Here is a 12,567-nt window from a genome sequence, read left to right on the forward strand (position 1 = left end):
CACCGTGCCGGGACCCCCGTGGCACCCCAGCTGACTGTGCCACCAGGCCAGGACCCAACCCCGGGGACAGGCAGCAAAGCATGTACCAACACCACCGAGCTGCAATGCTCCTAACGGGATTAACAACCCATTAATCTCGATTAAGAAGTGTAATCCGGTTACCCAAGAGTTCTTCAATGCACAGAGACAGCTGCAGGAGGGAGCCAGGGCTGCCCAGGGGGCTGCCCAGCCCACCCAGAGAAATCATCCCCTGGTGCTCTTTGCAGGTGCTTTTCTTCCCAAGAGCTCCATACCCATCATGGCTGCCTTGACTACAACAGCTCTCCTTTTCCTTTGCAGCCCATTTAATAGGGAATTAATGACTAGAATGCCACTACATCAGCTTCTCCCTGGCAGGGGTCTGCAATTTTGGAGATGCTCATAGGCAGATGCCGCATCCTGTCTTGGCTGTTGCTTTGCTGGTTTGAGCACTCACATTTTTAATTTCCTGTCATGCCAGGCTCCCTGTTCCCCAGTCATCCCTGCAAGCTCTCCTCCTGTCAGAGCCCTCTCAGGAGCTGGTGGGCCAAAGCCCTGTTCCAGATGAGGGCTCAGCAGGGCTTTCAGCAATGGTATTTATATCTCCCTCTGTTGAGTCAAAATCTCATTCAATACATTCTAGGAATATATTTGCCCTTTTCAGATCGTCATCATAACGATGACTCACAGGATACATCTTCAATACCAACGTATTAAAAGAAAAAAGAAGAAAATAAAAAATTCCTTTTGGCTTCTTTGCTTCATCTTCTATTTGCTTAAAGAAAAAATTGTCAGCCAACACATCCAGGACAGAGGATCTACTGCTATTCTCCAGTCTGTACCTGAAGAGTTAAAGTTCGCTGTGACAGCACAGAACATGGTCACATCCTTCATCTAGCAGTATTACAGACAGCTCTGCCAACAACTAAACCCAACCCGCTCAGACAACAGCCATCCTCAGCACTGCCAAAATAAACATACATTTCCAAGTGACTGAGAAGATGGATGGATGCAGACAGGCCAGCAGAGCTCCAAAACCTTGCTTCAACAGTGCACCGCCTTGAAGTGTTCTGCATGCCTCAGGCTCGCCAGCTTCATGTGCTGAAGATGTAGTTCAAACTGCTCCATTTCATTGTTTAGGCATTTTTACCTGTTGTTCCCAGTGTGGCATCCTTCCTGAAAACATGCCTTCCTCTAACATGGGGGAGAGCGCAGAAGCAGGTGTACAAGCAGACATCCAGTCACACTAAGATGCTCCAAGATCCAGTAAGGTGAGTCCTTCCCTTTACTGGGCTTTAGATAATGCCAGAAAGTTAAAGCTATACCATTTTTGATGGACAGATGTCAGAGTGCCCAAGAGCCTGTGGGTCTTACTCATGACCTGCACACTGCCTTGTACAAATGCTCATCAGCAAGCCTTGAAGATCCTGTCTGAGCCCGCTGGCAGCTTCCCAGCCACCTCCTAATCAAATTAATGACAAACTAATGGCATCATTGGGCTAAGGCCTGCACAGTCTTTCCAATCCCTTGATGTAATGACTTGCACTTTCCTGCAAGATTCTTCTCCCCTTTTCCATCTAGTAAGGATAAAGTGAACCTCAAGTGTACTTGAAGAGCCTTTGTAACTCTGTAGCAAACCAGCTAAGATTTTATGGGTCCTAACAAAGAAAGAGTACACCTTCCATTCCTCTAACAGTGCTGGGATTTATCAATATATGGATAAGATAAATTGAGTTTATGAGAAGCAGAATTCTCCAAGGGTACTTTCAGATTTTGGAAAAATACTGCTTTGGAGTAGCTATAGCTTTACAAGGTGGAAGAGAATTACTCCTATAGGAGATGACAATATAGGTATACAAATAACATCTTCCATATTTTTTTTCAGTAGGCAGACAGCAACATTTCATACCCCTTACTCAGAACAACCCTCTCCACAAGTATCATGTGTCCTAGAAACAGGTTAAGAAGAAGAAGAAAGACATTTAGAAATGCCGAAAAGTTTGTAGTCATCTCCTGGCCAGCTGTTGGAGCAAAATAAATTGTTTAGCCCTCAGTCTCAAATCCAGAGATAAAGCATTTCCTCCAGTTGGCCAGTCACAAGATCTTTGGTCCTGCTCCTCTTCACTCACACACACACACCCCCCCCAAAGCACCTTCTGCAGTCATGAATGAAAAGTCTCCACCCAGCACAACAGCATACACAGCCTGTAGGGCACTTCCATGACGACACTTGCTGAAAATAGGATAATCAATGCAGGAAAAAAAAAATCCCAGTTATTATGAGGTTGATCTTGTAACACAAACTTTTTCCTCCTCAACCACTGAAGAGAGGTCTTTTTGTCTGTGTCTGGTATCTGCAACGCAGCCAAGCACACCGCCTGCACAGCATGTTAGCTCCTGGCCTCCAGAAGCTAAATGTAAGCCTTCCAATTTGCTTTTCCCTCATCCTTCGCTAAAGATTATGTCTGTAAAACATAGCTAACTGGTGTCTCTGTGAAATTATGCCTTCTCCTGTACTCCTGGCTCACATTTGCTTCACACTAGCCCATTTCCAAGTATCTTCCAGTACTAAGACCAAAAGAATGAAAGACATTAATTTGGGATCACACTATACCACACTGGCAATAATACACAAAAAAATTAAAGACAACCATGCAGAGATGCCTGAAAAGACCAGTTGTGATCAAGAGAGCCATTTGCCTTTACCTCAAGCCCACATCAAAAGCAGCCTCTAGAGTTTGTGCAGAGGCATCACCACTGTGAAGTGGCATCAGGCCATGCCCAAGGCACAGCAACTGCGTCACAAGCTCCCAAAAGGAACCAAAGAGTAGGTTTGCTCAGGCAGCACCAAGGCTCCAAGTTTAGGTCTCCCAGTTCACAGGGCTGAGAGCATGACAGAGACTATCACAAAATGAAAACAGGCATCTTACTTACTGCATCAAGCAACAGTGCTGCTTTTGGCATTCTCAGCGTAACCCGCACAGAGCTGTAATGGGAGCAAATAACAGGTGCTAGGGTACCAGCCTAAATGTCTTATGGAAGTAGCTGTTGATTCATCTATAAGCAAGTATCAAGGGAGTTTCCCTTTTGAAAGCTGATGCATTTTAGAAAGCACAAAAGGAAGTATACCCAAAAAGACCTATCTTTCAGCCATTGTAAATATTTTTTAAAAAGCTAGTATTTACACTGCATCACATATTTCTCAAGCTTAAGGTCCAAATGGGAGATGAAATCCTAAATCAGAAAAAGTACCAAAAGCTTAGGAACCACAACTTAAAACTTTTTATTTAAACAGCTCAGTCCAGTTTCTTACAAAACAAGAGGAGAAGTCTGCACATGTGCTCCTCTCCTCACTCATCTGTGGAAATCAGCCTTGAAGAAAACACACACACACCTTCCGACCTTCCTGAGCAGTCAGCACAAGCTTCACCTTCCATTGACGCAAGCAGCATGTTCCATGGAGCAGGTCTGAAGATTGAGCAAACGAGGCCAGAAACTAGTGTGCTCAGACAGATGTGTGCCTAACTGGCAATGCAAAATCTCTTGGCAGACAGTTATACTCCTTAGTTTCAAGGTACTGACTGCTCTGCACAGACAAAAATCTGGGGCTCTCCCTCCTCTTCCCCACCTCCACAAAACAACAAGATCTGTCTGGATCTTTTCACTGCCAGACTGAATACCAGAGAGCCAGCTTGAGTGACACAAGTAAGGGCCAAATTTTGCCAGTGAACTGACTCCTATAAATTTAGACTAAAATTATTGGAGATGGAAGACTGATTGTTCAAAGCACACTATAGCTGCCGATAAGTTAGTTTTCACAACAGATTGCCTTGTGGACAGACAACCATTACCTGCTTTTTAAACAAAACAACTGTGGAAGCTGACATGCTGAAGCAAATCAGCATGCTACAGGCCCATGCCCATTCAGTCATCAGCAAAACCAGGACTGCAAAATGTGCAGGCTGCCAAGTGTGCATGGCTCGTCTGTCACCCTGTCCGATTGCCTTCTCATCCTTTGAGATGAAATGCACTAAAAATATAGAAAACTTAGTCTTTTATTTTTGAAAATTCAAAAAATAATACTTGATTGCTTTTTTTTTCTTTTTTTAATTAAAAAAACCTCTTAGCCACCGTCTCTTTTGCTGTCACCATTACACTTTAAAAAACTCCTCAATACGCCGCTTTTTGGGGGGACTCGCTGAACACGTCTCTCCTTCTGTATGTTGCAAGTCACTGCAAGAGTCAAACTCACAGCATGCATCAGCTGCCTCCAAAAGCAAAATGTCATCAGTATCATCTCTGGTCTCAGAGAATGTTGTCTGGAATAGGTCGTAGATGGTCTTCTGCTTTGGATCTGGCTGAGAAATTAGAACAGACAGAATCTGCATACACATTGTCATATAAACAAAGTGAGCAACAGTCAGAGGGCACTCCCCCTGAGACAATGCACATTTGCATATATAACATTTTTTATATATATATCATACATACATATGTATACACACATATAGCTCAGAGACATATATATGCTTTGGAGGCTATCATGTCTCCTTGCATGCAGCACATTTGGGAAACTCTGTGGAGAGTCCAAGTCAAGGCATGGATCCTCAGAGGAGCTGGAGAATCTGGTCTGTGGCATTAAAGGCAAAACAGGTGTAGGTCAGCCTGTCAATCACCTGCCAATCTAGATGTATATAAGCCAAAACCCATTCAGACTCTCCCAGGGACCACTGATACTCTTTCAGGTCAATTACCTTAGGGCAGTAATTAGTGGATTCAGCTGTTCTGGAGAAATTAGTTTCTGAAAGACCAGCTTCCCCCAGCACTTTAATTTTCTCTTGAATCATTGGCCTAGGAGAGATAAAACAGATACTACTGAAAGGAAGAAAATATCATGCAAGGACACTGTGTCATTTACTACATTTACCTGAAAAAAAGACATAACAGGGGTAAAAAGATGGCTTTTCTAATAAAACTTGTTAGTTCCTTAACCTGTCCTGCTCTTGTTTATGACTGCATGCTGTCTTGGGATATCAATCAATTTAATTTAAATAAGTATCAATCAAATTTAAATAAGTAACAAGAAGAGGATTTCAAGCTATAAGTATTTCGAGAACACACTGAGGCAACATCGGTGGTATGAAGTCAGAGCAAGGAGATGCAGCTAAAGGGAGACCCAATAGCCTTTGTGTTCAGTCTCCAAGGCAAGCGATGGTAATTCCCCATCAACAGACACAGTAGCATTTCTAGGGTATCTCCTGATGTACTGCAGCAGGAAGAATCCACCACTGGCCCAAGGAGCCGAGAGTTCCCAACCTGGACATTCTGAAAGAAGTGAAGGCCACAGCATAATTAATGCATTTACCAAATAGCCTTGTCATCTTGTTCTCTTTCTCGCCTTTAAAAAGGATGCCACTGTCCTTCTTTGAAGAGCCGTATTTCCTTCCCATTAAGCACTAATGACTGCACAGGCAGCATTTCACAAATAAAGGCAGAATTACTGTCATTAACTTTCCATGAAATGTGGGCGATGCATCAGTTTCCAGATCCCTGCATTGTAGGGTTATAATTATTTGCCATCATGATATTCTGGGAACTGCACCAGTTCACTTAGTTCATTCGTTCCTTTAAACAAGGTAATAAAGATGTAATTTTGGACTTTAAATGAACCAGCTGGTAGATAATTTCTTTTCATCATTTGCAGGTCAATTCCCTTGTTGCACTAAGGATTCATCAGATCCTCCCCCTCCCCAGGATGTCAGATTCCCCAGCCCTAAGGACCAGTGTCCACTGATAGCTCTCACTGCAGCCAAAAAGGCTCAAACCACAACTTGCCAGAGGTGGGTCAGTAGCACTTCTTTAATCCATCCGAAGGGCTTACTGAGTAGCAAGAGGAAAGCAACAGTGCAGTTATACTCCACATCTCCCTGTCCAAGCACTCAGCAGCCAGTTGGTCCTCAGACCTGATCCATGATACACTGAACCATCTCCAGTGTCTTTTGACTCTGCTTGAAAGTACTCAGCACTTTACAGTACCCCAGCACACGGCTGCTCTGGGCTGTATCTCAGACAATTCCTCCTCCTTATACAGAGGCTGTGAAGGTTTTAGAGGCATCAGCTCTCCCAGAATTTCTCTCAACAGCCCTCTCTTTGTCAGATAATTACTTTTACTCTTTCTGCTTGTCATACATTTAATTTATGTCCACTGTAGCCATGTCATCAGCTTACAGCAGCCCTGATCAGCAGTAACTGCTCCTCCCGTCATAGGCTGTGGAAATCAGCACTAACATTAAGCACCTTACATCACATATAACAAGCAATGAAAATAGGTATCAGAAGAAACAAAGTGTCTTTCTCACTTCCTACCATAAGTAGTCATCTGCTGTGCCTTTAGCCACCAGGTAGTGTACATTAACAGAGCTGGTCTGTCCAATTCGATGTGCCCGATCTTCTGCTTGGATCAAAACCTTTATGTAAAGACATGACAAAGAAAATAAAGTGAGAGCTGCAACACCTAAGAAATAACATAAGCATCGGAGTACAAAGAGATCTCATTTCCTGTGCTTAGCAACTATTTCTTATCTGGATCCTGTTAACACCTGCATCCTCAAGCACACACTAAGCCAAGAAGTAACCTGCTGCACCAGGTTCCCAAAAGGCACTGAGTACTTTTCAAAAGTAGAGGGTCAGCACTGAGGGTGGATACTTTCAGGTCTTGTCCGGGCGAGCTGGTGAGAGCTCAAGAAACAGGAGCACATTTCCCTTTCACACCATCTTCTCCAGCCAGCAAGCTGTGTAACCAGCCTCACTGGTTCAAGCCCAAGCACCTGGAGGTGCAGAGACAATGGCCATCAGAGAAAGAAAGAGGAAAACCCTAGAGAAGGTCCCCTGCCCATTACATCTCCTAAGCACCAGTTTCTGCTCTCCAAGGAGCATCCAACCCTGTCCCCTCCAGGATGCATACCCCCGGATTCCAGAAGAGCTCTGCAAACACCACCAGGTCCGCAGCAGACAACGTCAGGCCCATGTTTGCAGCGGTGAGGGACAGGACAGCCACAACCTGCTTCTCTGAGAACTGGAACTTCTGGCACAGAGACTGCCGCTCGGCTGAAGGTGTGGAGCCATCAATGCGAATGTATTCAACATGCTGTGAAAAGACAGATGATACTTTTCAGAGGCCTTGTGTCCCCTTTCCTGTATCTTCCTTCCATGTTTTAGTGGATTCTGTTTCCCTTCCTCATGGCAGAACCAGGAAAGTAAAACGGCAACAGTTGTATTCTTGAGACCTTTCCTCATCTTTAAGGCAGAGGCACTGTAGCTCAGCATATAATGTCCCTCCCGTCTGTTCACAATGCATGACTTGCTCTTATGTCCACTGCTCTCCCACCAGTCCTGAGCAACCGGAAGGACAGCAACAAGCTGGCAGCTCAGGTACAGTGGAAAGGCAACTGGCCTAATACGAAGCTGAATATTGTCTGTGTCCTGATGTTACAGCTGCTACAACCTCCAGAACCTCCCTAAGTCTTCCGCTGTTTGTGACGGGGGAGATGGGATCTTACACATCTCGGTTGCTCTGTGGTAGGCTCAGGGGAGACACGACAAACTTGGGTGACGCAGGGCCATAACTCTTCAGTGTCTAACCTCCTTGTTCTACTGGAGGATGCTGCCACAGAGGCAAAGTCACCACTGCCACTGTGTTTTATAGTTTGGAATATTAACTTAAACCATCATTCACACTGCCCCAGTATGACCCAGAACTCTTCAGGAGTATCCATGGAAGTCTCACATGAATAATTACCCAAACACTTTTAACATCAGAGATGATTGGGAGTCTATGTCTCCCTATAGTATCTCAGTTCAAAAATTTAAGAGCACCACAAAGGAAGGCAGCCATAGCTGGACTTGGGTTGTTACATTCTCCTTCTCTGAGGAAAGCCTGGAGGACAACGCAGAGATGGCCACACAGAGTAACACTCCTCCAAGAAGTCACAAACTCCAGGGCAGATGATGGAGAATAAAGAACATTAAATGCAAAAAAAGCCATTCAGCTAATACAAAGTGCATCCTGTGAGACATTCACCCTGACAGCCCAGCTCCCTCAGTGAAGGCCACATTCAGAAGTATAGCAAGTAGAAATTATCTCTGCCGCTACCTTTCATAAACTATCTGACTGGATATAACTCTGAGGAGCTCTTAAATAGCTTTAAAGCTGGAATAATGATAAAGTTAAGACGACTCAGTCAATTACTTACTTTCTTCTCCAGCTCTCCACCTATTGCATCCAGCATTATCTTGTGATGAGCAAACACCAGGAATTTATCATTCCCACTTTCCAGTAACTCCAGGATGTATTCTCTACATGAAAGAGGAAAAAACCCCAAAACTCTATAAATTATGTGTTGAGAGAATAGAGGCCTTGCTCACAACAAATTTTAAAGATAGTGCTTATCTATACACAGAAACTAGGAAATAGTCTAGAATAAAAAAGTTGCAGTAAAATGTAAGCAGCAAGTCAAGCCTCCTACAGATTAAAAAAGGTATTACAGGAAAATCCATTCATTTTTCTTCCCCACAGCTGGACAGCTGCCTACATTTATACTTGCATATCAATCAATTTATTATGTCCTGCTTGAAACATGACATCCCAGATCAATCAGCTGGAGGTCATCTATACTTATTTGACAATCTCAATTCACACTTCTCCATTTCTAACTTTTGCACAATCACAATATGCTAAATTAATCTGTATACAGTTATCCTTTCTATGTATACTTAAGATTTTTTTTTATTTTAGAATAAAAGGTTTCTAAACACATGCATCAGAGTATCCTAAAAGTAGCTTTTCTTGCAAGGGTTCACACTGACAATTTACTACAGCTTAACAATCTAAACGCGTGAGCTATTTCTAGGAATTATCCATATGCATATAGGCTAATGACCAATGAAAGGTAGCAAGAGTCCTTTTAAATGCAGTTAAACAGTGTTAACTAAATGAAAACATCCAGCTTTTGCCAATGACTAATAGCTGAGCTACAGAAACCATTCCTATGTAGTAACTTGTGATACAATCAGGTTAACTGGAGCCTGAAAAACACAGAGTCCAAAATTTGTAACTAAGTATAGCAGCAGCTATCAGAACAGATGATACAAATGTCATCTTTTCTTTGGAATAACAAAATAGCTGCAAAGATCAGGAATACCAAGTTCTTTGCTAAATACAACACAGCTTAGGTCAGCAGCAACTGTCAGAAAACACCGAGTGGGATTTCCAGCACTATATTAAGATGTATCAGTGCTTTGCAGACAGCTCCCAGGGTCCTGTGGTGTTCATATCCCAATTATGTGACAACAGCATTTAACAAAGGAATCTGGGAGAAAAGTGTGATTGCTAGATTTTAAAGCAAAACAAATATCAAAGTGAACATTCAGTGTAGCAAGCAGATGCCAACACATTACAATTATTTTATATCTCATTCCCATACTGCATTTGACAAATGGCTAGTCATTTCAATGGAAGTAATGGAAGACACTGTCATCAAAGGTATGGCATGGGAGGTGCCAATGATCAGAGTACCGTTAGCTAGATGGTACCAAATGTTAAGCAGCTTATAACTGGTATTTTAAATGCTACTAAACCCTAGGAAAAAAAATGGACTAGTTCCTACCAGAGTCAAGTAAACAGCACTTCATGGTTTCATATTCAGTTCACACTTGCAACTGAGTATAAAAGGAAGAAAGTCTTCTAACTGTTCACTAACATAAAAGGAAGAAACTCTTCTACAGAAATGAGCGCTGGGACCCTGAAGTGCAGTTCTGTGCCGAACAGGCAGATTCTGCAGCAAGGTCTGAGACTGCGAAATCACACAGCGCACATCAGCTGGTCTTTACATTCAGAGGGCTGTGGAAAAGTAAACTGTTTTCATGTTATTAACATACTAGTTATTAAAAAGACATGCTATATGACCTAAAGCAACTCCTTCCAGTGCCAGCAAAAGGCTAAGGATGAAAGGGCACAGAAAGTCACAGAAAGAAATCATTCCTCGGGAAGATAAGAGTTAAAACCACACCTATGATAGAAAACTTCTGCTACTGAGGTGAGCTCTGTGAAAGAGCCCAGAACTTCAGGGGCTGTGACATCCTTAGAGCATACTACAACTAAAGCTCAGTCTATCTCATAAGCTTTTTGGCTCAGGGTTCCTGCCGCAGAAGGAACACAGCATTTGTTTTCTCAAATTCTGTTGATACTTTTAGTTTCACTACTCCCCTCCTCCTTAAATTGAAATAGGGTCCAGACCAGGGAACTTGATCCAAGTCCCAAGTGCCAAGTAATTTTAGATGGTTCAAATGACAGTTTAGATCCATATCTGGAATTATATCAGAAGACTTACTCAGCCTAGGAACACTGAGAGAAGAAAATGTTTAGTTCGTTGTAAGTAAAATAATTTTTTTCCAAGCTGGCTCCAGGCTATGCTTCATGTCCCTGCGCTGTTATCTCTAAAGCATTGTTTTCCTGTACTTAGCAGAAAAACACATTTTACTAGGCAAGAATTAAGCAATGACATGCAGCTTACACGACGGAATGCATTTTAGCTTCTGCTGTTCTGTTGTAGAAGAGGAGAAGAGCTTCCTTCTGCTGTTGTTTCTGCAAAGACAAATAAGTGTGAGTCTCAAAAATGCCTTTTCTCCTTGTTTACAGATCTGGGATGTCTGAGGCTGCCAATAAACACTTTGCTAGAAAAAAAAATCAGCCTAAAAATGCACAACAAAAGGGGACTGCAGGGGAAGTCTCCTACTTACCACTGGGCACAGCAGATACTCACATACTCTTATTTCTGACACCACCCTTCCTACCTCCTACTCAACGCCTACAAGTTAGATGACAAGCATATTCACAAACATAGTTTTAGTTGAGCAAGCATTCCCCAACTAAAATGGCAAGGAAAAACTCTTAAGTTCTTACAGAACTGTATTAGCAACCTGGGAACCTAGAACATGCATTTGCCATCCATACAAGAAAAACAAATTAAAAAACCAAAAATATACTCTTCACATTTTGGCTACTGCTGTGTTCACAACACAGCTTCGACAAGGCTGTGTTTGTAGGGTGACTGGGATTACAAGGCAAGACAGAGAGTAAGTACGGAGGCAGGAGGTATGAAAGAATTAGAAAGGACTAACAAGAGAGGAAAGAAGAGAGAGGAAATGGTATTTCACACAAAGGGACAAAGTAGACCACATAAATCAAAAGGAAAAAAGCTAAGCTGTTTTGGTTGTGGTGTGCATTCATTTAAAACTGTGCCTTCAACAGCCTTCCACTATGCCTTCACATGAGGTGTGGCTTTGACCTTCCTTGGAACTCAGGGTACTGTTTTTCCACTGATGTTTTTAAATAAAGGTACCTGAAATACCAATGGCTCATCATGAAAATAGTTTGAGACTGTCCTGGTTTCATCTAGGACAGAGTTAACTTTCTTCATCATAGTTAGTAAGAGGCTAAGTTTTGGATTTATGCTGAGAAGGTGGCTGATAACGTACCGATGTTTACAGTTGTTGCCAGGACAGTCAAGGACTTTTCAGCTTCTCTGCTGTGCCAGTGTCAGCAGGTGCAGGAGAAGCTGGGAGGTAGCAAAGCCCCAATTATTGGCTTAGGATTCAGCTTTAGGTTTAGGATTGAGACCCAAATTGACCAATGGTATATTCCATATCATGCATGTCATGTCCAGTATATTACAAGGGTCTATCCAGAAGCTAGCTCTCTCTCTTTCTCTGTCAGCTCTCGGTCTCTTTGGATTCCCAGGCTCTTCTCTTTTCTGGGATTGCAGTTTTGGTACTCTCCCTGCTCTGGAATTGTGAGCCCAGAATAGGCTGGGCCTTAGTCATCAGGTGGTGAGCAGATGCACTGTGTACCACTCATTTGTATATTTGTATTTTTATATATATTACTATTATCTTTGTTATTGTCATTATTATTTTCAATTTCATTGTAGTTTCATTATTAAGTTTTTTTTATCTCAACCCATGAGTCTCTTTTCCTTTTACCCCTTTAATTCTCTCCCTATGAGTGAGTGGCTGCATGGTGTTCGCTTCTAGCCGAGTGGGTTAAACCACAACACTGACTTACATTTGCATATCCTTTGGCCATCTTCTTTGCTTCAGCTGCCAAGACAGCTTTGGTCTTTGCACTAATGCCTTCAGGAGCCACCACAACCATTTTGCGCTGCTTTGCTGGAAGCTGGGAAAGCACATCTGATTTCAGACGTCGGATCATGATGGACTCTTCCAGCAAAATTTTCAGTTCAGTTAAGTTGGATGATCCAGAGTAGTCCCAACCCCATGGCATCTGGGAAAGATCAAAGCAGTTATCAGTGTCAAACTTACAAGAGATTGGTCTGCAGGTGATGCAAGAGTAGAATAAACTTCCAGGGAAACTGACAAGGCAAGAACTTAATGGTCAGTAGCAAGAGAGATTTGACAAAAATGGCAATAAGATACAACTATACAAACTAATCCACCCAACATGAGAAGGTTACTTCCTTTTAAACTTCCCCT

The 12,567-nt window shown here is 42.7% G+C and overlaps 1 protein-coding gene across 1 annotated transcript in view; it reads right to left on the reverse strand.

Annotated features, from left to right (window-relative positions):
* Positions 1–4,169: 4,169 nt before the first annotated feature.
* The window catches only part of LOC104466967 (SWI/SNF-related matrix-associated actin-dependent regulator of chromatin subfamily A-like protein 1), a gene marked incomplete at its 5' end in the record, with an annotated part of 13,857 nt that continues 5,459 nt past the window's right edge, over positions 4,170–12,567 (reverse strand). Inside the window, 7 exons of the mRNA XM_010080555.1 lie at positions 4,170–4,376; positions 4,773–4,869; positions 6,385–6,485; positions 6,983–7,165; positions 8,271–8,373; positions 10,590–10,660; positions 12,140–12,358. Coding sequence (XP_010078857.1) covers positions 4,170–4,376; positions 4,773–4,869; positions 6,385–6,485; positions 6,983–7,165; positions 8,271–8,373; positions 10,590–10,660; positions 12,140–12,358 — 981 coding nt within the window. The remainder of the gene's footprint in view (positions 4,377–4,772; positions 4,870–6,384; positions 6,486–6,982; positions 7,166–8,270; positions 8,374–10,589; positions 10,661–12,139; positions 12,359–12,567) is intronic.

Source organism: Pterocles gutturalis, unplaced genomic scaffold, assembly GCF_000699245.1.
Source record: "Pterocles gutturalis isolate BGI_N339 unplaced genomic scaffold, ASM69924v1 scaffold22964, whole genome shotgun sequence".
NCBI lineage: Eukaryota > Metazoa > Chordata > Aves > Pterocliformes > Pteroclidae > Pterocles > Pterocles gutturalis.